Source organism: Protopterus annectens, chromosome 12.part0 (genome assembly GCF_019279795.1).
Source record: "Protopterus annectens isolate FY-2018-M chromosome 12.part0, PAN1.0, whole genome shotgun sequence".
NCBI lineage: Eukaryota > Metazoa > Chordata > Ceratodontiformes > Protopteridae > Protopterus > Protopterus annectens.
Window position 1 is genome coordinate 1,435,370,225 of NC_056746.1, and position 23,457 is coordinate 1,435,393,681.

Here is a 23,457-nt window from a genome sequence, read left to right on the forward strand (position 1 = left end):
TTTCCGCCTAAACGCAGATTTTGCAGCATTTATTGTGATTTAAAAGCTTTTTTTTTCACATATTTATTTGACTGCCTGCACTTTTAAAAAGTTGTTTTTTATTTAAATAATTTGTTTAACTGTTGTAGGCTACACACTAAAGTGTGATAGCCTTTTCTGATCATTTGTAGTCGTTTCAAGCTGTTTTAAGTGTATTTTTTACTATTTTTGCCTTATCTTTTCAAAAAACTCCAAAAATGTTCTTGTTTCCCACCTTTCTAAGCTAGTATAGTCCAGTTTTCAGGCTAGTGCTGAATTCAGAAGGCTGTGATACTAGTTTCGGAGTTGCCCATACCTTACTTGGATAGAAGGAAGTTTCTCTGTTCACCTGTGAGAGAGGGGAGCTTTGAGCAACGTATCTGTCCCTGGTGGAGTGGTTCCAGCCCAGAAGTTAGTAGTTTATTGGCCATTTTGGGCTAATTTCTAACGCTTTAATTTCCCTACTATAAAAACCACATTTGCACAGTTTTGCGCACCGGGCAGTGCCGGTTAGCTACGGTTAAATTATTCCTGGCTCTACTAAGTCTCCTCTTCAGTTTTTCCCTTGAAACTAGTCTAACTCTCAACCTAAGCACTCAAAAAGCATCTTACAGCCCAGCACTTGCTCAGACCTAATAGCAAGCACTAACATACCCTGACACTGATTGCCAGCAGGGCAAGGTTCTTTTATTCACCCGTCACCAACCAAGTGACTAAGCAGCTCACCTTACTATTCAGGCATGACCAAAGGGCAACTTCAGGCGCACTCTCCAGTCCAGCTGGTGAATCTGGGTATCCTGAGGCAATGTTACAACTGCCTTATGTACATAGACAACCCTCTCCTCCTACCACAAAACCCTAACATATGCGAGAGATGCAATTATACAGCCAAACTGGAAGCTAAGCTGTCTCCACCCAAGACTGGAATAGACAGTCAAGAGGAGAAGGTTAACACTTGCACCACAACTCCAGCCGCACATAGAGCTACTAAAACAGCACTGGCAAAAAATACACAAATACACAAAATCATACTCAGAGGCTCTTAATAAAAACCTGCAAAAGCATCAGAGACCTCCAAAGCAGACACCCAAACAACCTGCACTTCCCGTCACAAACCAGACAACACATAAAACACAAAATCAGTGTGCCGCACAAACACAGCCCTTAAGACGAAATAACATACCTAACACACTAGTAATAGGCAACTCTATAGTCAGTCAAACTGACGTCCCATTCACTAGGCTGGACAAGCAGAAGGTTCGCAAGAGATGGCTTGCACCTATCACCCCTAGGCTTTCGAATACTGGGTCAAGGCTCTTGTTGCCCCCATAATGCCTTTTTTAGGCAAGGCTCAAAAATCAACCCACCTCCGTAAACAGCACAATTTACAAAAAACTGAGGATTATGCTACTCAACGCCAGGAGTTTAAATCTCAAAATGCATGCGCTCGAAGCACTCCTCAGTATGGAGAGCGTCGACATCTGTGCAGTAACTGAAACCTGGTTCAAGGCTCCAGAGAGAACTCCAGCACTACCAGGCTACAACTCATACCATACGTTTCGGACACAGAACACGGACCAAAACACAAAAGGAGGGGGTGTATCCATATTCATCAAGGATACCTACACCTCCAGGTTAGCGGCGCAGCATGATACCTCTGAGATCATCTATGTGCAACTAACATCGGGAAAATCTGCAATGCAAATTGTGGTCTGCTACAGATCGCTCTCCATGACCCAGTACCACCACTGTGGAGACACTGAAAAACATGAAGGTCCTACCAAGCACCCTGATATTGGGAGATTTCAATCACCCTACCATTCACTAGGAAAACTACTCGAGTACAAATTCCCAGGCCCAGCGTTTCCTGGAATTCATCAACTCAAACACCCTGGATCAGCTGGTAAACTCCCCTACCACAGGTGAAAACATATTGGACCTGATCATCGCCAACATGGGTGACAGGTGTTCCACACTGGAGGTCAACCCGTCACTGGTTAAATCAGACCATAAACTAATCACTCTGGATGTCCACACCGCACCACCACCCCCAACTATGGAAACCACAGTAAAAAACTTTTCTAAAGCAAACTTTACCTTACTTGAGACAGAGGTGGTAAGGTTCACAGCCCCCACGCTAAAGGATAACCTTGCCCAGATGCAGAAACCTTTACAAATGCACTCTATGAGCACCTACAAGGATGCATGGATCATGCCATCCCTAGCAAAACCAAGACTCACTCCTCTAAGAAAAGGAAACTAGTTTGGTGGACCCCTGCAATAAACAGGCTATACAATAGAAGGAGGAAACTAGTTCAGAAAAAAGCAAATCCCAAGAAGGCAAGACATCCCTGATCAGTATCAGTAAGAAACTGAGGTCCCTCATGAAATCACCCAAGGCTAACTTCGAAAGAAAAACAGCCAAGGATTCAAAAGATAACCACAAAGCCTGCTTTAGCTATGTTAAGAATCTAAGTGGCAACTCACAGATATGCACTGAACTAGTGCAAAACAGCACAAAATATACTGAACCTACTGATATCGCCAACATCCTGGCAGACAGATTCAGTGCAAACTTCACCCCCCTCTCAACTCCAAAAGGGCCCACAACGATACCGGACAAGTGTAGTGTCCCAAAAATCACAGACACACAGGTGAAAACAGCCCTTTCAAAAGCCAAAAACACAGCATCAATGGGACCAGATGGTGTCCCAGGGTGTGCCTTGCACGACTAACTAACCTCCCACCTAACACGCTGCTCAACCTCAGCCTCTCCACAGGCTATGTGCCCATAGAATGGCGCACAGCAACGGTTATTCCTCTCCACAAAAGAGGGGCCACAACTGACCTTGGTAACTATCGCCCCATAAGCCTGACTAGCCTGGTCTGCAAGGCTATGGAGCGCATCATCGTGCAACTCATTAACAAAGACATTTGGAACCTCCAAACACTTGAACCTGCCCAGTTCGGCTTTGCTAAGACAGATCATGCCTACTAAACCTGGTTGACATCTTCGAGACAGTCACCAAGGCCATAGACGAGGGAAAGGTGGTTCACACAGCCTACCTTGACCTCGCCAAGGCTTTCGACACCATTCCCCACTCGGGTATTACAGAAAAACTCACCAGCCTGAACATAACCCCCAACTGGCTTACAGCTCAAGCTAAATGCCAAAAAATGCATAGTCATCCTGTTTGGGAAAAACAAAACACCCACAAATTACCACATAGGTGGCAGCCCCCTTAATACAGAAGAGGTAATAAGAGATCTGGGGACCAAGGTTCATAGGTAGGTACTAGGCTATCGGCCCTAGGGCCCATACAAGCCTAGCCAAAAAATGCACCCTGGTTTTCACCACCCAAGAAAATTATTTTCCTATGCCCCTGTCGAGCAGAGCCACAGAAGTGATCCCCGGGGTGAATTTCCCATTTCCCATCCAATCATCAAGATTTTTCTTGAAGAGTGCTAATGAGGAGCTCTGTTTGACATAGATAGGTAGTCTGTTCCAGAGTATGGGAAGTCTCTGGAACAGGAATCTATCCCTCCAGCATGTTCTGTTTATTGTGGTGACAAGGTTAAGGTCCCTAGAGCGTGTAGCTCGGAGGGATTGGGATTTCTTTAAGTGGAGCATGTCCAACAGCTCTGGGTTTGACATAGCTTTGTATGTTAGGCAGGGATCGCCCCTGAGTAGGCGATATGCGATGGAGTAAAGCTGTAGTTTTTTGAGACGGTCTGCATAGGGCATCTGTTTGAGGCCAGTAATCCTCTTTGTGAGGTATTTCTGTGGTCTTTCCAGTTGTTGCAGATGTCTTGTGAGGTACATACCAAAAGGGGCATTGTACTCTATAATGGGTCTAATGAGTGATGAGTAGAGGGGAACAATGACCTCTTTTTTTCTGGATGAGAATAATTTTGTGATGAAATGAGCCACGTAGAAGGATTTCCTGACCACTGTGGCGATGTGATTATCAAAGGAGAGACTACTGTTCACCTGTGTCCCAAGGTCTCATCACATTTTCGGCATTAAGTAGACTACCAGCTATGTGATAGTTCATGGGTACAGAGTGTTTACCAAAGGGGATGACAATACACTTTTTGGCATTGAGCTTCAGGCCATGGCTTTGACACCAGGAATCTGTCTCAGTGAGGCCCTTTTGTAGTTTGTCCACATCGTTAGGAGTTTTGATTATGGCTCCTAGTTTGCAGTCATCTGCAAACTTTGTTAGCCAAAGACCTTCTGTGTTGGCCTGCACTTCAGAGAAGTAGATACCAAACAGGAGAGGACCCAGGACTGAACCCTGTGGTACTCCACTTGTCACTGGTCTGATGTCGGATTTGGAATCCGCTACTTTCACAGTGTGGGTTCTGTCCGTGAGCCAGTTGGCAACCCATCTTATGACATAGGGATTTATACCTAGTTTAGTGAGCTTATCTATAATTCCAGAGTGGGGGATGGTGTCGAAAGCCTTGGCGAGATCTAGATAAGCTGTGTGAGCCATTTTACCATCATCTAATGCTTTGGTGACTGTTTCAAAGAAGTCAATCAGGTTTAGGAGACATGATCTGCCTTTTACAAATCCAAACTGAGTAGGGTCCAGAGTTTGGAGATTACCAATTTCTTTGTTTATGAGTTCCATGATGATACGTTCCATGGCCTTGCAGACCAGGCTCGTCAGGCTAATGGGGCAGTAGTTCCCGGGGTCCATCGCGACTCCCCCTTTGTGGAGTGGGATAACTGTCACGGTGCGCCATTCAGTGGGTACAAAGCCTGAGGTGAGGCTATGATTGAACATGGTACTTGGGTAGGGTCCTAGTTCATTCTGTAGTTTGTGTAGAACGCAGCCTGGGATATTGTCAGGTCCCATGGATGCTGTGTTCTTGGCTTTGGAGAGTGTGTTTTTTACCTGTGCAGCCATGATTATAGGAACTTTGCATTCTTCCGGTATAGAGATGGGCCCTCTAGGGGGTGAGAGGGGGGTAAAGTTAGCACTGAACCTATCTGCTAGGATGTTGGCAATATCAGTTGGTTCTGTATATTTAGTGCCATTATGCTGTAACTCAGAGCAGATCTGAGTGTTCCCATTTAGATTCTTGACATAGCTATAGAATGCTTTGTGGCAATTTGTAACTAGCTTTGGAGGATTTTATGAGGGATCTCAACTTCTTACTGAGGTTGACCAGGGAGTTCCTCCAGTCATGGGATTTTACTCTTTTTTGCAACAGTTTCTTTCTTCTGTTGTAGAGTTTGTTTATGGCAGAGGACCACCAGATTGGCTTCCTTTTTTGGAGGATAACATCTTGGTTCTATTAGGGATAGCATGATCCATGCACTCGTGTAAGTGCTTATAAAGTGCATTTGTGTAGGATTCGGCAGTCATACATCTATTGTCCGTCTGCATGGGTGTCATGAAGTTTGCCACTTCATTCTTAAGAAGTGTGAAGTTGGCATTTGAGAAGTTTTTTATGATGGTTTCCCCTGGGGGTGGGATGTGGATGTCTAGGCTAATTAGCTTGTGGTCGGATCTGACCAACGAGGAATTGACCTCTGGTGTGGAACACCGGTTTCCCATGTTGGTGATGACCAGGTCTAGGATATTGCTGCCCCTGGTGGGGGTGTGAATAAGTTGATCCAAGGCGTTGGAATTTATGAATTCTAGAAAACGTTGAGCAAAAGAGTTGGTATATGAGTAGTTTTCCCAGTTAATGGTGGGGTAGTTGAAATCACCCATTATTAGGGTGTTGGGTTGTACCCTAATACTTTCCAGTGTATCAAGAAATGAGAAGTGTGAATCCTGGAGCATGGTGGGGGGTCTGTAGCAAGCTACAATTTGGATTGCGGTCTTGCCCAGAGTTAGTTGCACTTGGATAATCTCGGATGCATTATGCTGTGCAACTAGCCTGGAGGTGTGGATATCCTTAATGAATATGGACACGCCTCCGCCTTTAGTGCTTCTTTCTGGGTTAGGTGGCCGAAAGGTGTGATATGAATTGAAGCCTGGTAATGCAGGGGTGCTCTCTGGAGCTTTGAACCAGGTCTCTGTCACTGCACAGATGTCAATGTTCTCCATTTTAAGGAGTGCCTCGAATGAGTGCATTTTGAGGTTTAGACTTCTAGCATTGAGTAGCATTACCCTCAGATTTTGCTTGCTTGTACTGGTTACGGTGGTGAATTTGTCATTTGAAATTTGTCTAAAAAAGGCACTATAGGGGTGGCAAGAGTCTTAGCCAGTATCCGGAATCTTAAGGGCGACAGGTGCAGGCCATCTCTAGCAAAGCATTGTGGAGTGTCGATCATGTTGTCCCAGGCAGACAAATACTGGATCCCCTTAGAATGACACCAGAAGCTTAGCCAGTTGTTGAAGTCAATCATTTTGTCCTTGTACTGTGTTATCATTCTGGGTGATGGCAGGATGCTACTCAGGGTTAGGGTCATACCTGCCTGGGATACAAGATCGGAGAGCTCCTCCATGTCTCTTTTCATGTAGTCCAGGGAGATACGTCTCAGGTCATTCACACCAACATGAACAATGACAGTGTCATATTTGTACTTATTGTGGAGTGACCTGAGTGCATGCGTTATGTGGCGGATCCTGGCACCTGACAGGCAGCTGACAGTAACTTTCTCCTTGTTATTCTAGTGAGTGGAACATCAGTGTGCCTGACTATAGAGTCACCTATGTCTAGAGTGTTGGGTACGTTGTTATGCCTTACGGGCTGTAGTTGAGTGGCACACTGAGTTTGTGGGCTATGTGTCATTTCGGTTGTGTTGGGGGGTGGTGTTTGCTTGCGTTTATGCTTTGGATGTCCCCGATGCTTGGGCAGGTTTTTATTGAGAGCCTCCGCGAATGTAGGTGTGTGTTTTGTGTTTCTGTGTGTGTGTTTTGGTGGTGTGGGTTTTGAGGGACTATGTGATGAGTGTGGTGCGGTGCAAGTGTTTAGTAATCTCTCTTTTGACAATCATATTGCCAAAGTAGTTAGGAAATCCTTCTATGTGGCCCATCTAATTACTAAAGGGTTCGCATCTAGAAATAAAGAGGTTATAGTGCCCCTCTACTCGTCACTCATTAGACCCATCATAGAGTACAATGCCCCATTTAGGATGTACCTCACAAGACACTTCCAACAGCTGGAAAGACCACAAAAGTACCTCACCAAGAGGATTACTGGTCTCAAACATATGTCCTATGCAGCCAGACTGAAAAAACTCTGGCTGTACTCAGTGGCATATCCTCACCAAGAGGATTACTGGTCTCAAACATATGTCCTATGCAGCCAGACTGAAAAAACTCTGGCTGTACTCAGTGGCATATCGTTTACTCAGAGGTGATCTCTGCCTGACTTACAAAGCTATATCCAACTCAGAATTGATGGACATGCTCCCACCTAAGGAAATCCAAGTCACTGCGAGCCACGCACTCTAGTGAGCTAAACCTTGCCACAACAATAAATAGAATATGCTGGAGGGATAGATTCCTGTCATAGAGACTCCCCATGCTTTGGAACAAAATTCCAAATTACATCAGACAGAGCCCCTCACTAACACTCTTCAAGAGAAACCTTGACGAGTGGATGGGTAACAGAAAATACACCCCTGGGATCACTTCATTGGCTCTGCTTGACAGAGGATCAGTTAATTAATCAATGGGGCGGCGAAAGCTGACACACTCTGGCTAGGCTTATAAATGCCCTTGGGCAGATAGCCTAGTACCTACCTATGAACCTATGATGAGGGATCTCAACTTTTTGTTGAGGCTGATAAGGGAGTTTTTCCAGTCTTGGGACTTCACCTTATTCCACATCAGTTTCTTCCTTCTGTTGTAGAGTTTGTTTATGGCAAGGGACCACCAGATTGGCTTCCTTTTTTTGGAGGAGAGTGTCTTGGTTCTATTGAGTATGGCGAGATCCATGCATTTGTGTACATGTTCATACAGTGCATTGGTGTACGATTCGGCGGTCATGCAACTATTCTCCATTTTCATGGGTGCTGTGAAGTTAGCCACTTCTGTTTTAGGATCCCAGAGTTAGCTTTCAAGAAGTTTTTCATGGTGGTTACCTTTGGGGGGGGGGGGGTTCCAAGGTGATTAGTTTGTGGTCGGATCTAACCAGGGAGGAGTTGACTACTGGTGCAGAGCAACAGTCACCCATATTAGTAATGACCAGGTCAAGGATGTTGCTACCTCTAGCAGGGGTAAGAATGAGCTGGTCCAGGGCACTGGAATTAATGAATTCCAGGAAACGTTGGGCAAGTGTACTGGTACACGAGTAGTTTTCCTAGTTAATGGAGGGATAGTTTAAGTCGCCCAGTACGAGAGTGTTAGGTTGGACCCTAATATTCCCCAGAGTGCTCAGGAATGTGGAGTGCGAGTCTTGGGACATGGCTGGGGACCTATAACAGGGTACAACCTAAATCGTTATCTTACCCAGTTAGCTGTACCTGAAGTATCTCTGATGCATTATGTTGGGCTATCAGTCTGGAGGTATGCGCATCCTTTATGAATATGGAAACACCACCACCTTTGATGCTTCAGTCCAAGTTCTGGGGCTGAAAGGTATGGAATGAGTTATAGCCTGGTAGTGCGGGGGTGTTTTCTGCTGCTTTGAACCAGGTCTCTGTTACAGCACAAATGTTGATGTTTTCCATTTTAAGGAGTGCTTCAATTGAGTGCATTTTGAGATTTAGACTTCTAGCGTTGAGCAGCATGACCCTCAGATTGCATTTGTTTGTAGCTGTTACAATGGTAATTTGGTCTTTGGAACTTTGCCTAAAAAGGCACTATAGGGGTCGCAAGACCCTTGGACAGTATCAGTATACCTGTATACAGTAATGAATTCATTCTATTTCAGTTTTTCATGTTATGTAATTTGTGGTTCTGTTTTCTGACAGGATTTGAAAAAATACAATAAAACAATTCTGTACAATTTGCATGTGTTGGGAGAAAGAGTGGGAATTCTTCAAATCCACTGCTATGCAAAGACAATGGAACACAGATGACATATAGTATCTTTTATTGGACCAACATATGTTTTGTAATTACTCAAGCTTTTGGGATATCAAGAGCCCTTTGAGAGTTATAACTCCAGTATGGTCCCCTTCACATCTCCCTGATTCTGCTGATCTCAACATTTACTCCTGCAGTTATCAGCTGTATGCTAGCCACAGTAACCCTACCACCAAAAAAAAGTTTGTAGTTTTTCAGGTTTTATGGTTACCTCTTTATCACCTGTTAGCCCATTATTGTGAGGTGGCCATACCTTCACACTATCACACAGTATCCAAGGTTCTAGTTTTATGGCCTTTTTTTTCTTTTACCCATGTAATGTAACGTCAGAAAAATGCAGGCTGCTAAACTTACTTCTCTGTCTTGTTTCCCTTCATCAAGTTGACAGACTTTGCAAGCCTTGCTATGATCCATCAGGCAGACATAACAGATGCACTTGGAATGAGTTCTGCAGAAGAGCTCAAGCAGCTTACTATGATCTTGACATAATCTGTCCTGCAGGTCTTTCAAGGGTTCATTCAGTAAGTGACCCTGAAAAGCAGGGCTCTCCAGGTGCGGTTTTAAGTGCTGCTCACAGTAAGATGCCATGCAGGTGAGGCACGTTTTGGTCGCTTTATACCTCATACATGTATCGCAGGGTACATCCTCGGGCAGTAAGCATGATTCGTCAACACTACTGGAGTCTTCTGCAGTGGAATCTTGGAAGTGCTCCACTACACTGCAAAGAACGGTGTTTTTGTGCAGGACAGGTCTGGCCACAAACAGTTTTCTGCACTGCGGGCAGCTGTAACCCCCAAAAAGTTCCTCATTTGTCCTCCAAGTCAGGTCCAGACAGCTCTGGCAGAAGTTGTGACCGCATGGCGTTGTAACTGGTTGCTGGAAAATGGACAGGCAAATGGGACATGTCAGTTCTTCAGACAGCTCAAGCATAGAAGACCGCTCCGAAGCCATATTCGCCCAAGTTGACAGCTCATGGGGTGAAACCGAAACTTAGTAACACTTACGGGAAATCAGGTGACAGTGTCGTCTCCGTACACGCCCGGTCGACTCTTAAAGGGATTATAGTGCTGCTGCTCTTACCAACCTTTTACAATGTGTGTGTGTGGGTGGCTGTTTAAGGCACGCCATCAAGCAGTTACTCCGAAATGTAAATTATTAAAGTAGATTTTAAGGCACTCAACCTATAAATCACTCGCACGTCATTTAAAGTGTTATAGCAAATGATATAAAGGAGAAGCAGTGTCTCTTCCAAATAGAAGATTCGGTTAGTTAGTGGTAATAAATTAATGTGCAGGTTTAGGTGAGCTATTTAATAACATGCTTTTGTAAAGACAATAATCAGTGCTTAAAGAGCAGGCTAAAACCTTAGCTCTCTGTAAATGTGAAAACACAGGCAGTAGCTACATTCCTATATCTGCTTGGACCCTTCTTACGTCAGCGCAGACGCCACGGGGTGGGCAAAAGAGCGGGTTTACCTATTCGTGCCTGAGTCAACTTTTCTAATATCTGTGCTCTCTCCTATACGAAAAGATAATTTTGTGTATTGTATTTATTGGTCCCTTTCTTCTAAGTAAGATTGAAATAGAGCAATTGTCCGACCGTGAAATGGAATTAATTTATTTGAGCTTGGTTGCTGAGTTTCTGACAGGATAATCAATCAATCAGGGACAAATCTTGCTACAATCAGTCACTTTTCTATAACTCCAGTGACTGTCATTTATTGTGATTCACCACCTTTTCTCCAAACTTCACCATTTTTTGGGTTCGGGGATTAAGAGGACCTGAGCTAAAATTTGAGTCAAAATCAGGGGCACTTGAGCATACCTACCTTTCAACTGTACAGATTTTTGCTTCATATTTTTGTTCTGTTCCTCACAAAAATTGTGTTTTTTGACAAATCATTGGGATAAGCTAAGGATTAAATTCACTACATGACATGTGTTTCAGTTTCAGATTTAATATCTTTCACGAAATGCATGCTAATATAAATCCTGTTATTTTAGCAACTTTCCAAGTTCCTGTTTTTGGGCCTTTATCCCCCCAATTATGTCAGGCTCTATCCAGATTTCTTGCACTAAGATGTTGACAGGTATGCGAGTCTCAACCTCATAGTGCAAGAAAATTGGACAAAGTCTGACAACATGGGGGGAAGGCAAACACCCAAAAACAGAGACAGATTTTAAACATTGCTCTTATAAACTTAGAAAGTTGCTAGAGTAACAGGGTCTGTGTTAACATGCATTTTCTGTGGGATTTTGACATCTGAAACTCAAATGTGTGTCATTATTTAGTGACTTCAATCCTGAATAATGACACACATTTGAGTTTCAGAAGTCAAAATCCCACAGAAAATGCATGTTAACACAGACCCTGTTACTCTAGCAACTTTCTAAGTTTATAAGAGCATTGTTTAAAATCCTCAGATCATACCAGTGATTTGCCAGAAAACCACATAGGAGGAATAGACCAAAAATATGAGGCAAAAATCTGGATAGTTGGCCGGAATGCTTGAGAGATATGGGTAGGATACATAATTTTGCCTCCAAGAGCAAATATCAGAAAATGTGCATTGTTTTTTAAACTTCATTACTGGCTTTTCAGTGATGAAAAAGTATATAAAAATCTGTAGTTTATCATATGGGTTGCTTAACTGTGCCTTGACTTTGTTACCATGTATGCGTCATTTGAGTAATAGAACATAAGTTTTGTTTTTAAGTTAATATTTCATTTTTTATTATAGGTAAGCATAAAGGTATTAAAATTGGTTACAAATAAGTTACTATTACAACTAAAGTTCTGATGTGCAGTTATGTTGCAGAACCCATTTAGCAGTTATGTAAAGGAAAGTGCTTAAATCTTTTTTTCCTTTAATTTGTGGAAATGTGAGTGTAGTGACAGAAATATGTATTTTTCCTGTGTGATGATCTATAAAGTTAAATAGGATTAATAAGGAATTAATCCAGAAATCTATTTTGTTCTTTTTGTGTGTGTGTGTGTGTGTGGGGGGGGGGGGGGTGCATTATCACATTTTTACTTACAGGTTCATAGATTCATAGGTTCTTACTAGGCTATCAATCTGTGAGGATTGTATGAAGCCTAGACATATAGTCCTGTGCCTATAGGTGTTTATAACTAGTGAATATTTGGGATGTTTATATGCTTCCACTATCCATGAGGGACAAGGGTGCTAAACTAGGGTGAATTTGTGATTTCCTAACCAGTCATCCAAGTTGTGTTTGACCAGAGAAAGACGCATGCTTTGCTTAAGTTGAAGTGGAAGGCAGTTTTTCAGAAGCAAGATTCTTTATGATGCATACCTAGCCTTCCTGCCTAGTTTATGTTGCAGAAGAGACTTGTATCCTTCGTGTTGGTGTTTCTGACTCCAGTAGACAAATGTTTAATAAGCCAGACAGGATAGGTTCATTTGAAGCTCTATATACCAAGCAGATGTTGCCTCGCAGAATCCTGTAAGATAACCATGAAGAGGGATAGGGCCATGAAACAGTTAGCATAGCTTTTATGGTTTTTGCGACTGATTTTTGAGAAAGTGGTTTGAACATTCAGTGTGTGATGGTTATCTAGATAAATACATACCAAAGTGGATATTGTACTCCATGATCAGTGTAATGAGTACTGAATTAATGAGAACTGAATACAGTGGATCTGTGACATCTGTGGACTTGGACACCATACCTCTTGATATAAGCTGTGCAATGAAAAAGGACTTGATTCTAATAGTGGATACATGGTGATCAAAATAGGTACCGAGATCCCTAACTAGAGGATAATCTTTCAGGGGTAGGTTGTTGCTATGATAGTTATACAGGGTGTGGTGGTTGCTGAAGGCTACAGTTATATGCATTTTAGCATTCAGTTTTAGCTCTTGGATCTGGCACCAGCTGTTCATTTAAGAAGGACCTTCTTGGAGAACCTTTGTCTTTAGAGGAGTTAATCATGACTGCAAGTTTGCAGCCATGTGTAAACTTTGTAAGGCATAAGCTGTTTGCATTGGCTGTGACCTCTGAGAAATAAATGCCAAAGAGGAGTGGCCCAAGTATTGAACCCTGGGTACTCCATGCATTCAGATCTTTTTTTAAGTTGACAAAGCTGCCCACCCATATTTCCTGTGTCCTTTTTGTGAGGCAGTTTGCTATCCAAAGCTTTACATCAGAATTTATGTTTAGCCTGGAATATTATGAAATACCTTTTTGAGGCCTGGATGTACACTGTGCATGGGTTTGCCCTCATCTGTTGCCTTAGTTACTTTTACAAAGAAGTCTGGCAGGTTAAATAGGATCTGCCCTTAGCAAATGCATACTAGCATGGCTCAAATGTCTGTAGTTTCCTTATACTGCTGTCTGTTAATTCTGTAACAATCCTTTCCATGGCTTTGCAGATGAGGCTTGTCAGGCTTATGGTTCCACAATTAACTTGGGTCTGTTGAAGTTCAACCTTTGTGCAAGCAGATAACTGGAGGGGTCCTTTATTTGTTTAACGTAGACCCTGATTTGAGGCCGATACTGAATAGCTTTTGCAATAGCTCTGACTGGTCATATTTCAGGCTAACCAGGAAGATGAATGGTATTTTATACAGCGCCATAGAAGTAGTGTTCTTGGCCTTCGATGGTACCTTAATAACCTGCTCTTGGAAGATTTGGTGAGTTAGTTTCAGTTAATGGATTGGGAAAACTGGTGAGAGAAAGAAGGTGAAGTTTGCACTGAAATTACTGTCTAATAGTGTTATTATGTTCTCTGAGTGTAAGTAATATCATTTACTGTTAGTTCTGAATAGTGCTAGACACTGTTTCTGGGGTTTCTAACAGAAATCCTTTTCGCACCTTGGGAGCTGAGCTTGTTTTTGTGTCTGAGTGTTTTATTATTTTATTGTAGAAGGTGTTAATTTTAGGATTCCACTGTAGGTTCATAGATGTACACTGGGCTAACTACCACTCGGGCCCTTATAAGCCATAGCTGTGCAACCTAAATGTGAGCCACAAATTTGATTTATATAGGGGTGATTTATTGACTGCCTCTGTCCATCAGGCATAGGCACCAGACCAGGGTGAATTTCCAATTGGCACTCCATAGGAAGGAACTCTGCTTGAAATGGATTGGGAGCAAGTTCCAGAGAATGGGAATTCTCTGAGTAACACATCAGTCTCTCCAACATGTCTATTTATATTTTCAGCAAAATTTAGGTATTTTAATCTAGTAGATTAATCAAAACTGGGTTCTGGGGTGGCTTGTATGCCAGGTAGAGATCAGCTCTCAGAAGTCTGTATGATACAGAGTAAAGGGACAGGGGTTTGAGGCAGTCAGCTTAGGACATTGTGTTTATTCCTTGTATTCCTTTTTGGAAGGAACCTTTGTGGACATTCCAGTTGCTGCACGTGTTTGGTCAGGTACATACCGATGGGAAGATTAGACTCAATGATGGGTCTGATGAGGGCCGAGTACAGTGGTATGATGACCTCTCTAGACAGGGTCTGTATTACATGATTGAATGCTTAGGTGAGCGAACACCTAAACATCATCCACATAATATCGAACCCCACAACAGCAAACGCTGCCGGGAAACGGATCTGTCGGCCACCAAAAAAAAAAAAAAGAAAGTTTACAGCCAAAGTAAGTGGGGGGCTTTGCCCCCACACCCCCTAACTAAATATACCTACTCCAAGATCACTGTACAGTGGAGAAAACGGCAAAACACAGCGAACGGCCAAGGGAAGTCTTTCCCTGCATTAATTTGGCCGTTCGCTGTTTTTGCCTTCGATATTATGTGGTCGATGTTTAGGTGTTCACTTACCTAAGCATTCAACCACGTAATATAGACCTTCTAGACCTGGGTGCCCTGCTCTTGCTTATAAGTTAAGCAACTTTTACTACGGTGAACATGTTGGTTGAAGGCTAGGCCATACTATCTACACGAGTTCCCCAGATCCATGACTAATGAAAAAACGTTTAGGAGTGTTTTATTGATGACATAGTTATCCAGGGTGGTTCACTTCCCAAAAGGTCCTATAATGCATTTCTTGGCATGGAGATGTAAGCCATGGCTTTGGTTCCAAGCATTTGTCTGTGTTAGACTTTCCTGGAGGGTGTTCTCATCTTGGAGAATTCAGATTGCTCCCACTTTGGAATTGTCTGCGAACTGGTTTAGCCAGAGGCCTTTGACATTGGCTTTGATATCTGAGAAAGAGATGCCAAAGAGGAGTGGGCCTAGCAGAGGGCCCAGCAGGGCTTCACTGGTAACTGGCCTCTTTGTGGAGGTGACCATACTGATTTTAGCATACTGGGTCCTATCAGTGAGCCAGCTAGCTATATAGCATGCAGTAAATTAACCAGTTACATACATTTGTTGACAGTGCATAAGTAGGCTATTGTATCACATGCTTTAGCCAGATCTAAGAAGGCAGTATGCGCTGTTTTCCCCCCATTCATTTTCTTAGTGACCTTTTTAAAGAAGTCCACCAGATTCAGTAAATATGAGCTCCCTTTGACAAATCTAAACTGGGATGGATCTAATGTCTGGAGGTCTCCTATATCCTTGTTGATAATGTCCATGATAATTCTTTCCATGGCTTTGCATAGTCAGACTAATGGGTGCATAATGTCCAGGATCTGTTGAAGATCCTCCCTTATGAAGGGGGGGGGGGGGCAGTGACCATCTCCGTCCTCTAGTCACATGGCACAAAATCTGTTTTAGCACTGTAGTTAAATAATGATACCAGATGTCCTGATAAGTCATATTTTAAACTGTTGAGGAGGAATCTTGAGATGTTACTGGGGCCCACTGAGGCTGTTCTCTTGACTTTAGAGGGTGCAGGTAGTACATGCTCCCTAGTTACAACTGGACAGGTTACGTTTGAGGGTATTTTTGGGGAGATGGTTGGTCGTGAGAGGAGGTAAAATTGTAACTGACTTTGTCCACTAACAGGTTCACTAGATCTTCAAGATCAGTGAATGTGGAACTGTGGAACCATTAATTGCCAGTTCAGCACATTGCTGTGTGCTGCCCTTAAGGTTACTGACATATCTGTAGAGCCTTATGGTTGTCTTTCACCTATGAGGCTCTCTTAACCTCAGAGTTGTCTTTGCTTGATCTAATTAGTCCTTTTAATTGCTTATTTGGTTTGATGAGAGTTTTTTTTTCAATAATAAATCTTTATTGTTTTACCATTTTCCATACAAACTTAAACAAAACAGAAATATCGATAGGTTCCAACTAATGTTTCTAATAATAACACAACAACATATATACAATATTTACATGAATGCTTCCAACTGTAACAACAAATTATAGAAAAACATATGAAGAGAATTAAAAATAGATCAACTATGTAAAAATTTTACTTATTAATAAATTTCCCTTATAATGTATATATGTCTCAGGGTAAGTTTGGGTTCAATGTATTACGCCAATATAATATTAAAAATTTGTTCCCAAATTTTCGGATTATTGATATTTTTATTATGATCATTAAGGAGTAATTTGTGGGCTAATATATGTCTCATTGCTAGAATCTTAAAGTTATCCCATGAAGTTTGAGATGGATTTAACCAGTTTGTAACTATATATAGTTTAATTAACAAAAAATATTAATAAGTATAGTTATTTGGGATCTAGAGAAATGTTTTGGAGGGATATGTAAAATCATAAATTCCCATGAAAGTGTTGAACTTTGATAACCCATCTTTTGAAGTTGTATTCTTAAAGAGTTCCAAAGTTTATAAATACATTTGCAGCTCCAGAACATATGGAGAAGGCCTACAGATTGATCTTTGCAGTATGGACAGTTTGGATATTTTTTAGAATTGAATTTATGCAAGCCAAGGCGTGTATAATAAGCATTATTAAATATCATAAGCTGAGTATACATCAACATTTGAAGAGAAATTGATTTTGTTGTTAAGTTAATTGCTTTTAGCATTTGGTTTTCTTCTATCAATGGCATTTTTTCTTTCCTATAGTTTGACAAAAGAACTTTATTCTGAAATTTGAAATCTTTTATTAATTTATTTGTAGCTGCTATAAATTTAACATCTTGTTGAAGCGTTTGCCACAAGTTTGAACATTTTGTTAAATCCTCATCTTTAAGATTGAAATCCTTAAAGTAACTTATGGAAAGTTCCTTAATCTGTCTCAATATAACTAAATATGATTTGGGCAGATTCATTTCTTGTCTTATTTCATTAGTTGAATATTTGAGGTATGGGTATATGTCAAGTAAAGTTAAATTAATCATAGAAGGGAAATTTTTAAGATCTATTAATTTATTATTAATTTTCAGGTTGGGATTCCTATGAAAAAGTTGGAAGACCATCATATGTTGAATGAGATTTAATGATTGAAATAAGTTTTGTACTGATGCTATACATAATTTAATGTGATCCATTATATCATATAATTAAAACTTTTCTTTTTCTAAGAAAGGTAATGCTTTGGGATTAATATTCAGATTCAAAATATGTTTATAATTCAGAATTAACCACGTTGGTGACCATTTATTACTAAGTGTATCATAATTAGCAATTCTTAAGATTCTGTTAGAGTTTATTATTAAGTAATAAGTTTCAAAAGTTGGTAAATCCAACCCCCCTCTATTTTTTGGGGTCATCAATTTATCATATGATATCCTAGTCTTTCTTGAGTCCCAGATAAATTTAGCCGACTCCCTATGAATTTGTTTAAAGAACATCTTAGGGATTAGAACTTGAGCAGATCTAAAAATGTATAATAATCTGGGTAATACATTCATTTTAATAATTGAAACTTTTGCTAATGCCGGTAACTTTAAATTATTCCATCTCCTAAAATCAGATAATATTTGATCCCAAACCAATTTAATATTAGTAATATAAAAATCTTTACCATCTGTGGAAAAGGTAATACCCAAATATTTAATTTTATCTTCAGATTTTACCTGCCCTACCAATGGTAAAAGCGAAAAGGGTTTGGGAGTTTTTAAAGAGAATATATTTGTTTTTTTAAGGTTAATTTTGTAGTTAGATATTACTGCAAAGTCATCTACCGCTTTTAGTAACTTTTTAGTGTCTGAAATTGGTGTGGTACAGTATATATTAAGATCGTCAGCAAAAGCTGCCATAGATATTTTAGTTCCATATAGTATTGGGGCATTATGATATACATTCTGTTTAATATATAAAAATAAAGGCTCTAGATGTATATTAAATAATAAGGGGGACAAAGGACAACCCTGACGAGTTCCGTTTTTAATTTGTATTCTTTTAGAAAGTTTTTATTAATGTATAAAGTTGTGTAAGGATTGTTATATAGAATTTGTAACATTAGGATAAATTCTTGGGGTATATTAAAATATGGTAAAGCATCAAACAGAAAATTTATATTAACCCTATCAAAAGCCTTTTGTGCATCAATTATGAGTGCATAGATATTTAAATTATTTTGTTTAGCATAAGAAATTAATGTGTGAAGTGTTAATGTATTGTCACTAGTTTATCTAGCAGTTATAAAACCAGCTTGTTCATTAGATATTATTCGGTTCATTATTTTTTTCAATCTGTTAGCTAGAATAGAGGTCAAAATTTTCATATCTACATTTAATAGTGAAATTGGTCTATAATTATCTGGATTTTGGGCATCAGAATTTACTCTAGGTATAAGAATAGTTTTTGACGCATTGAAGTGGGGGTCATTGATTTTATTATTAATTATGTAATTAAGTGTATGCGAGAGTATTTTACCAAGAATATCACAAAAAGTTTTATAAAATTCAGCAGTCAGACCATCAGGACCCAGTGCTTTACAGGATTTCAAGTTTTTTATTATATGTATTATTTCTTCATCAGATATAGGTTTAATTAGATCTTTTTGAGAATTATCATCTATTTTTGGAAAACTAATTTTTTGGAAAAATTCTTTATCAGACCTATTTAAAGATGAGTCATTTTGATCAGCATAAATCTTAGAGTATATCCGTTCAAAGACATTAATAATATCTTCAGTTTTAGAGTATATTGTATTCTCAAAATGTATTTCCGAAATTAGTGATGCTGTTTTCGATTGATTAATAATTCTAGCTAATGCCCTTGATGGCGTTTGAATATGATTGGCATATCTCGCTAACATTTTATGTTCATAAAATGTCAATCTATTATTTTGAATTAAAAAAATATCTTTTTGACATTGAAATAGTTCTGTCTCTGTTTGACTATTGTAGTTCTGAATCAGCTCTTGATCAAGTGTTTTTATTTTGGCTTCCAATTTTTGTACATCTCTAATTTGCATTTTTTTGTAATATGAGGCTTTTTGTAAAAAGATCCCTCTTACTTGTGCTTTAACTGTCACCCATTCAATATCGGGTGGATGTTGCTGTTTCTCTAGTTTAACTAATAGGCTATTAAAAAAACCTGTAATTTCCTGTATTATTTCTTCTTTATTTAACAAATTTGGATTTAGAGACCAATTATAACCCCTATGTAGCAAACTATATATCTAAGATCTTTAGAAAAACTTAATGAAATTTTAGAATGGTCAGATAAGTAACGAGCATGTATAAAGATTAAGGGTTCAAAATTAGTTATTGTTTCTGAAATCAAAAAGAAATCTATTCTAGACCACATTTTGTGACAAGTTGAATAGAAAGTGAAATTATTTGTATTAAGGTGATTATTTAGATATTTAAAAGGTTCATATAGTTGAAGATCCTCTTTTATATCACTTAGTGCGACTACCGCTTGTCTATTAAATGACCTTTGTGGACAAGACCCATCCAATTTCGGATTCTGATAAGAATTCCAATCTCCTCCTATAATTATGTAATAGTTATTATACTGGTTTAAAAGCGGATAAAGTGATGCTATGAAAAATTGCTGATTATTACATGGTACATATATGTTAAGAAGTAAAATAGGTTTATCATAAAGAGTAGAGGAAAGAATAACATAGCACCATCTTCCTTCTTTATCTATTTTAGAGTCCAGAATTTTTTCTTGATATTGATTTTTAATAACTATAGCTTCCCCTGCACTATTAGTTTTACCTTCCGAGGCTACAATCTCTCTAATCCATTTTCTTTTCTTGATATCTGCCCATTGATCATTAGTTAAATGAGTTTCTTGAAGTAATATAAAACATGCCTTAGCCTGCAAAAATAAATGAAGAAATAATTTCCTCTTCTTTAAGTTCTGGAGCCCTTTTGTGTTCCATGAGTCTATTTCCCACATTTCAATAAGTTATTTTATATAGAAGACGTTTAAAAAAGGAGAAAATAGGATAAAATCAGAAAAGTTTTAAAGACATATATAGTTTGGAAGCATTCTGGAAATCCCGTCCCATACCAGTGCCTATCCAGTCTACCCTCGGACCAGGACATATATAGGTCTTGTACAGGGTAAAAGATTATAAAGATTAATGAAATAAACCTACGTATGCTCTTCAGGTTATAATAACTCAAATATATACCATAAACAGAACCTATATAAACTAAGATTAATTCTACAAAGCCTAACCTAAACATTCCCTACTAAACACTACTGTTCATCAACGTCTCTTGTATTAACTATTCTTTGAAAAAATCATATGAGAGATATGACAACATATATAGAGTTTTCAGTCCTCTTGATTGACTAACTAGAAACTACTTAAAAGTACTAGCTAGTATATATTGATAAAAATATTCACAGAGTAAAGAAAGCTATAGATTTCTTAAGTATATAAGTAATTAGCTTGCTCAGTTTATGTGTGCACCTCTATTTAAACAATAAAAATCACATATGATAAAACATAAAAGTCATAAAATAAGATGAGGATCCAATACTTGGTCAACATTGTCTTCTATCATTTAAACAACAGGTGAAAGAGAGAAAAAAAAAACATCCTGATGTATTATATCAATATAGTAATATGGGCATTTACATAAAAGAAATAACTACCTCCTCTAGTGTCAATATTAACTCCTTCGTTGTTTAAACATTTCAGCTTAAGACTAACCACTAATACCATTAGGTACTGCCAAGCTTAATGTTTTAACTATTAACATCAACAGTTGCCAGGAGTATAAAACTATACCACATATATCTAGTAGTATATGAGTCTTTACTATATGTTAGAATTATATATAATGTCTAGTGAAATTTCTATGTATGTGCAAATCATTGGTATTAAGGGACTAAATATATCCTTTCAGTGGTAATTTTGAAGTAGTAAAACAATATCTATTTACCCTTAGATACATTTCTTGCTAACCATTAATATATTGTATACTTACAAAAATGTGCTGTTTCAAAAGATGTAAGTGTGACAACATGTGAATATGTGTTTAAATTATTATCAGACAACATCATTTATTGTTTCTTTAACATTATTCAGTTCAAAACAGTTCTCATTGGATTTCCAAGCCTGGAAACCGGATAAAACGTTTGCGATGGGGGATTCTTAATACGACCGGATTTCCGGAAGCGCCACAGTAAAAACCGCACCCTCAGAAGCAACACAGGCATTTCCTGTCTCTTCGTAGAAGAACAGATTTCGTGAAAGCTATAAAACTTCGGGAGACACTCGCTAATGTCCAGGATCTAAAAAGCAAGTTCTTATCTAATCAAGAAGAGGCCTAAAACACTAACATTTTGAAACAAAGGATTACCAAGACCTCGAGCCACAGCAACAGATGAATCCGACCATGGATGGCATGCCAGTCGCAACGGAAAGCCATATCAAGTCTCTGAAGTAGGTAAACACTTAAAAAGCTTCAAAAAGATAGTTTTTGCCTCATTCTTTGTTGAAACAGAATATTTAGACCAATCGATTGTAAATATTAAGGTATTAGGATATTTCATTTGAAATTTTATATGTTTTTCAATAAGAAATTTACAATAGGGAGATAGTGATTGTCTAGCTTGCCTGATTTGCAGAGGCAAGTCCTGAGCCACAGAAATTCTATTGTTATTCCACATAATGTAGCCTCCATTTTTCTTTATAGTTGTAAGAATTTTATTGACATCTTGGTAGTTGAGAATTTTAACATACACAGGTCTTGGGCTATTCGAAGCCTGAGATTCCCTCAAAGCTCTATGTGCCCTTTCTATGATTATTTGTTTTGTCATATCAGTCTTTAAGAAGAATTGTGAGTATTTGTGTAATAGATGTAATTAAGTCATTATATTGTACAGACTCCAGGATTCCTCTGATAATTATATTATTTCTTCTGGATCTCGCCTCTAGATCAGTAATTTTAGCTTGAATAGCAAGAATGTCCTCCAAATCGTGTGTATCTGATTTTTTTGTGAGCAAAGTTAATTTATCTACATTTTCTGATATCCAAGCTTCAGTTTTGTCCATTCTTTCAAGAATTTGAGTACAGGAAAGTCCAAAGGATTGTACTTGTGCAGTTAATTCTTCTTGAATAGGTAACAAAGCAGTTTTGATATCTTCCATGTTTAGCATTTGGTCAGGTTTATTTTTGCTCCCTGGTTTTGATTGTTCCTACTGTTTTATAGTTTTTTTGTCCTTTCGAAATTACATCTTTTTCCGGTGACTGCAGTTCTGAAAGTTTAGTTTTTGTAGTAGTTATATCCATATTTTTGTCTTCTTTCAACATTTTATATCAGTACTGGAACTCAGAGTATACTGAACACACAGTTCCTATGTTTGAAACTCTCTTCAGAGCCAGCTAATCTATTATAATCCTGTTAGATACTGTACTTTTCCTCGGTTAATTCGCTTCTTAAAGGCTAATTAAATGAAGTTGAAGTTATTTTTACCAAGATTTATTGTTAAAAAGTTCTTGAAATCACTTCAGGGTTAGGATTTCCTCAGGTTATATGCAGAGATGTAGATCAGCAGTGTTCACAGAATGGCAGCCATCTTTGAATCCTGGTTTGATTAGAGTTTTTGTTTTTATGGAAATTATCCTTCCTGATGTTTGCCATAATTTATTTCCTTTTATTGTATGTCCTGTTTAATTTGGGATGCCACCAGAATGTTTGCTTCTGGGGCTAGTACTAGGCTTGATTCTGGTACATATAGCAACCACTATGCAGCCATTGACATGGTTGTACAGAATTTCTGAGAGCAATTCAGCATAGGCTTCTGTGTTCTTGGGGTTTGAAGGGGCACTGAATTCTGAAAAAGCATCACTTAATAAAAGGTAGTTTGCCTTGAAATAGTTCCTGTTACTAGTTTTAATGTGAATACTGAGTTGATTTGATTTGATTTCGAAGGAGACAGTTTTAGGGAGGGCAAGACATTGGAAGGTGCAGCATTCTCCCATATTTGTGAGCACGAGGTCCAGTATGTTGGAGCCCCCTAGTGGGCATATTCACTATTTGGTTAAGAGTGTTTGCATTTCCGAAGTCCAGGAATGTCTTTGCATATAGATTTGACGTAATTTATGATCCTAGTCTATAGAGGGGTGATTAAAGTCTCACATGAGCATGGTGTTAGGTTCGATGGTAAGTG

General features: G+C 39.1%; 1 protein-coding gene and 1 long non-coding RNA gene across 5 annotated transcripts in view; one reads left to right on the forward strand and one right to left on the reverse strand.

Annotated features, from left to right (window-relative positions):
- The window catches only part of LOC122817246 (E3 ubiquitin/ISG15 ligase TRIM25-like), a 1,463,860-nt gene extending 1,453,892 nt beyond the window's left edge, over positions 1 to 9,968 (reverse strand). For all 3 annotated transcript variants that reach the window (XM_044090466.1, XM_044090465.1, XM_044090464.1), the window contains exon 1: positions 9,372 to 9,968. In XM_044090466.1, the coding sequence (XP_043946401.1) occupies positions 9,372 to 9,968 (597 nt within the window). The remainder of the gene's footprint in view (positions 1 to 9,371) is intronic.
- LOC122817247 overlaps positions 9,954 to 23,457 on the forward strand; it is a 59,473-nt gene continuing 45,969 nt past the window's right edge. Inside the window, exons 1-2 of one of the 2 annotated variants that reach the window (XR_006367178.1) lie at positions 9,954 to 10,031; positions 21,370 to 21,726. This is a non-coding gene — a long non-coding RNA (uncharacterized LOC122817247). Of the gene's footprint in view, positions 10,032 to 13,511; positions 13,675 to 21,369; positions 21,727 to 23,457 lie in introns of those variants that run through there. The other variant, XR_006367177.1, reaches the window with a different exon arrangement.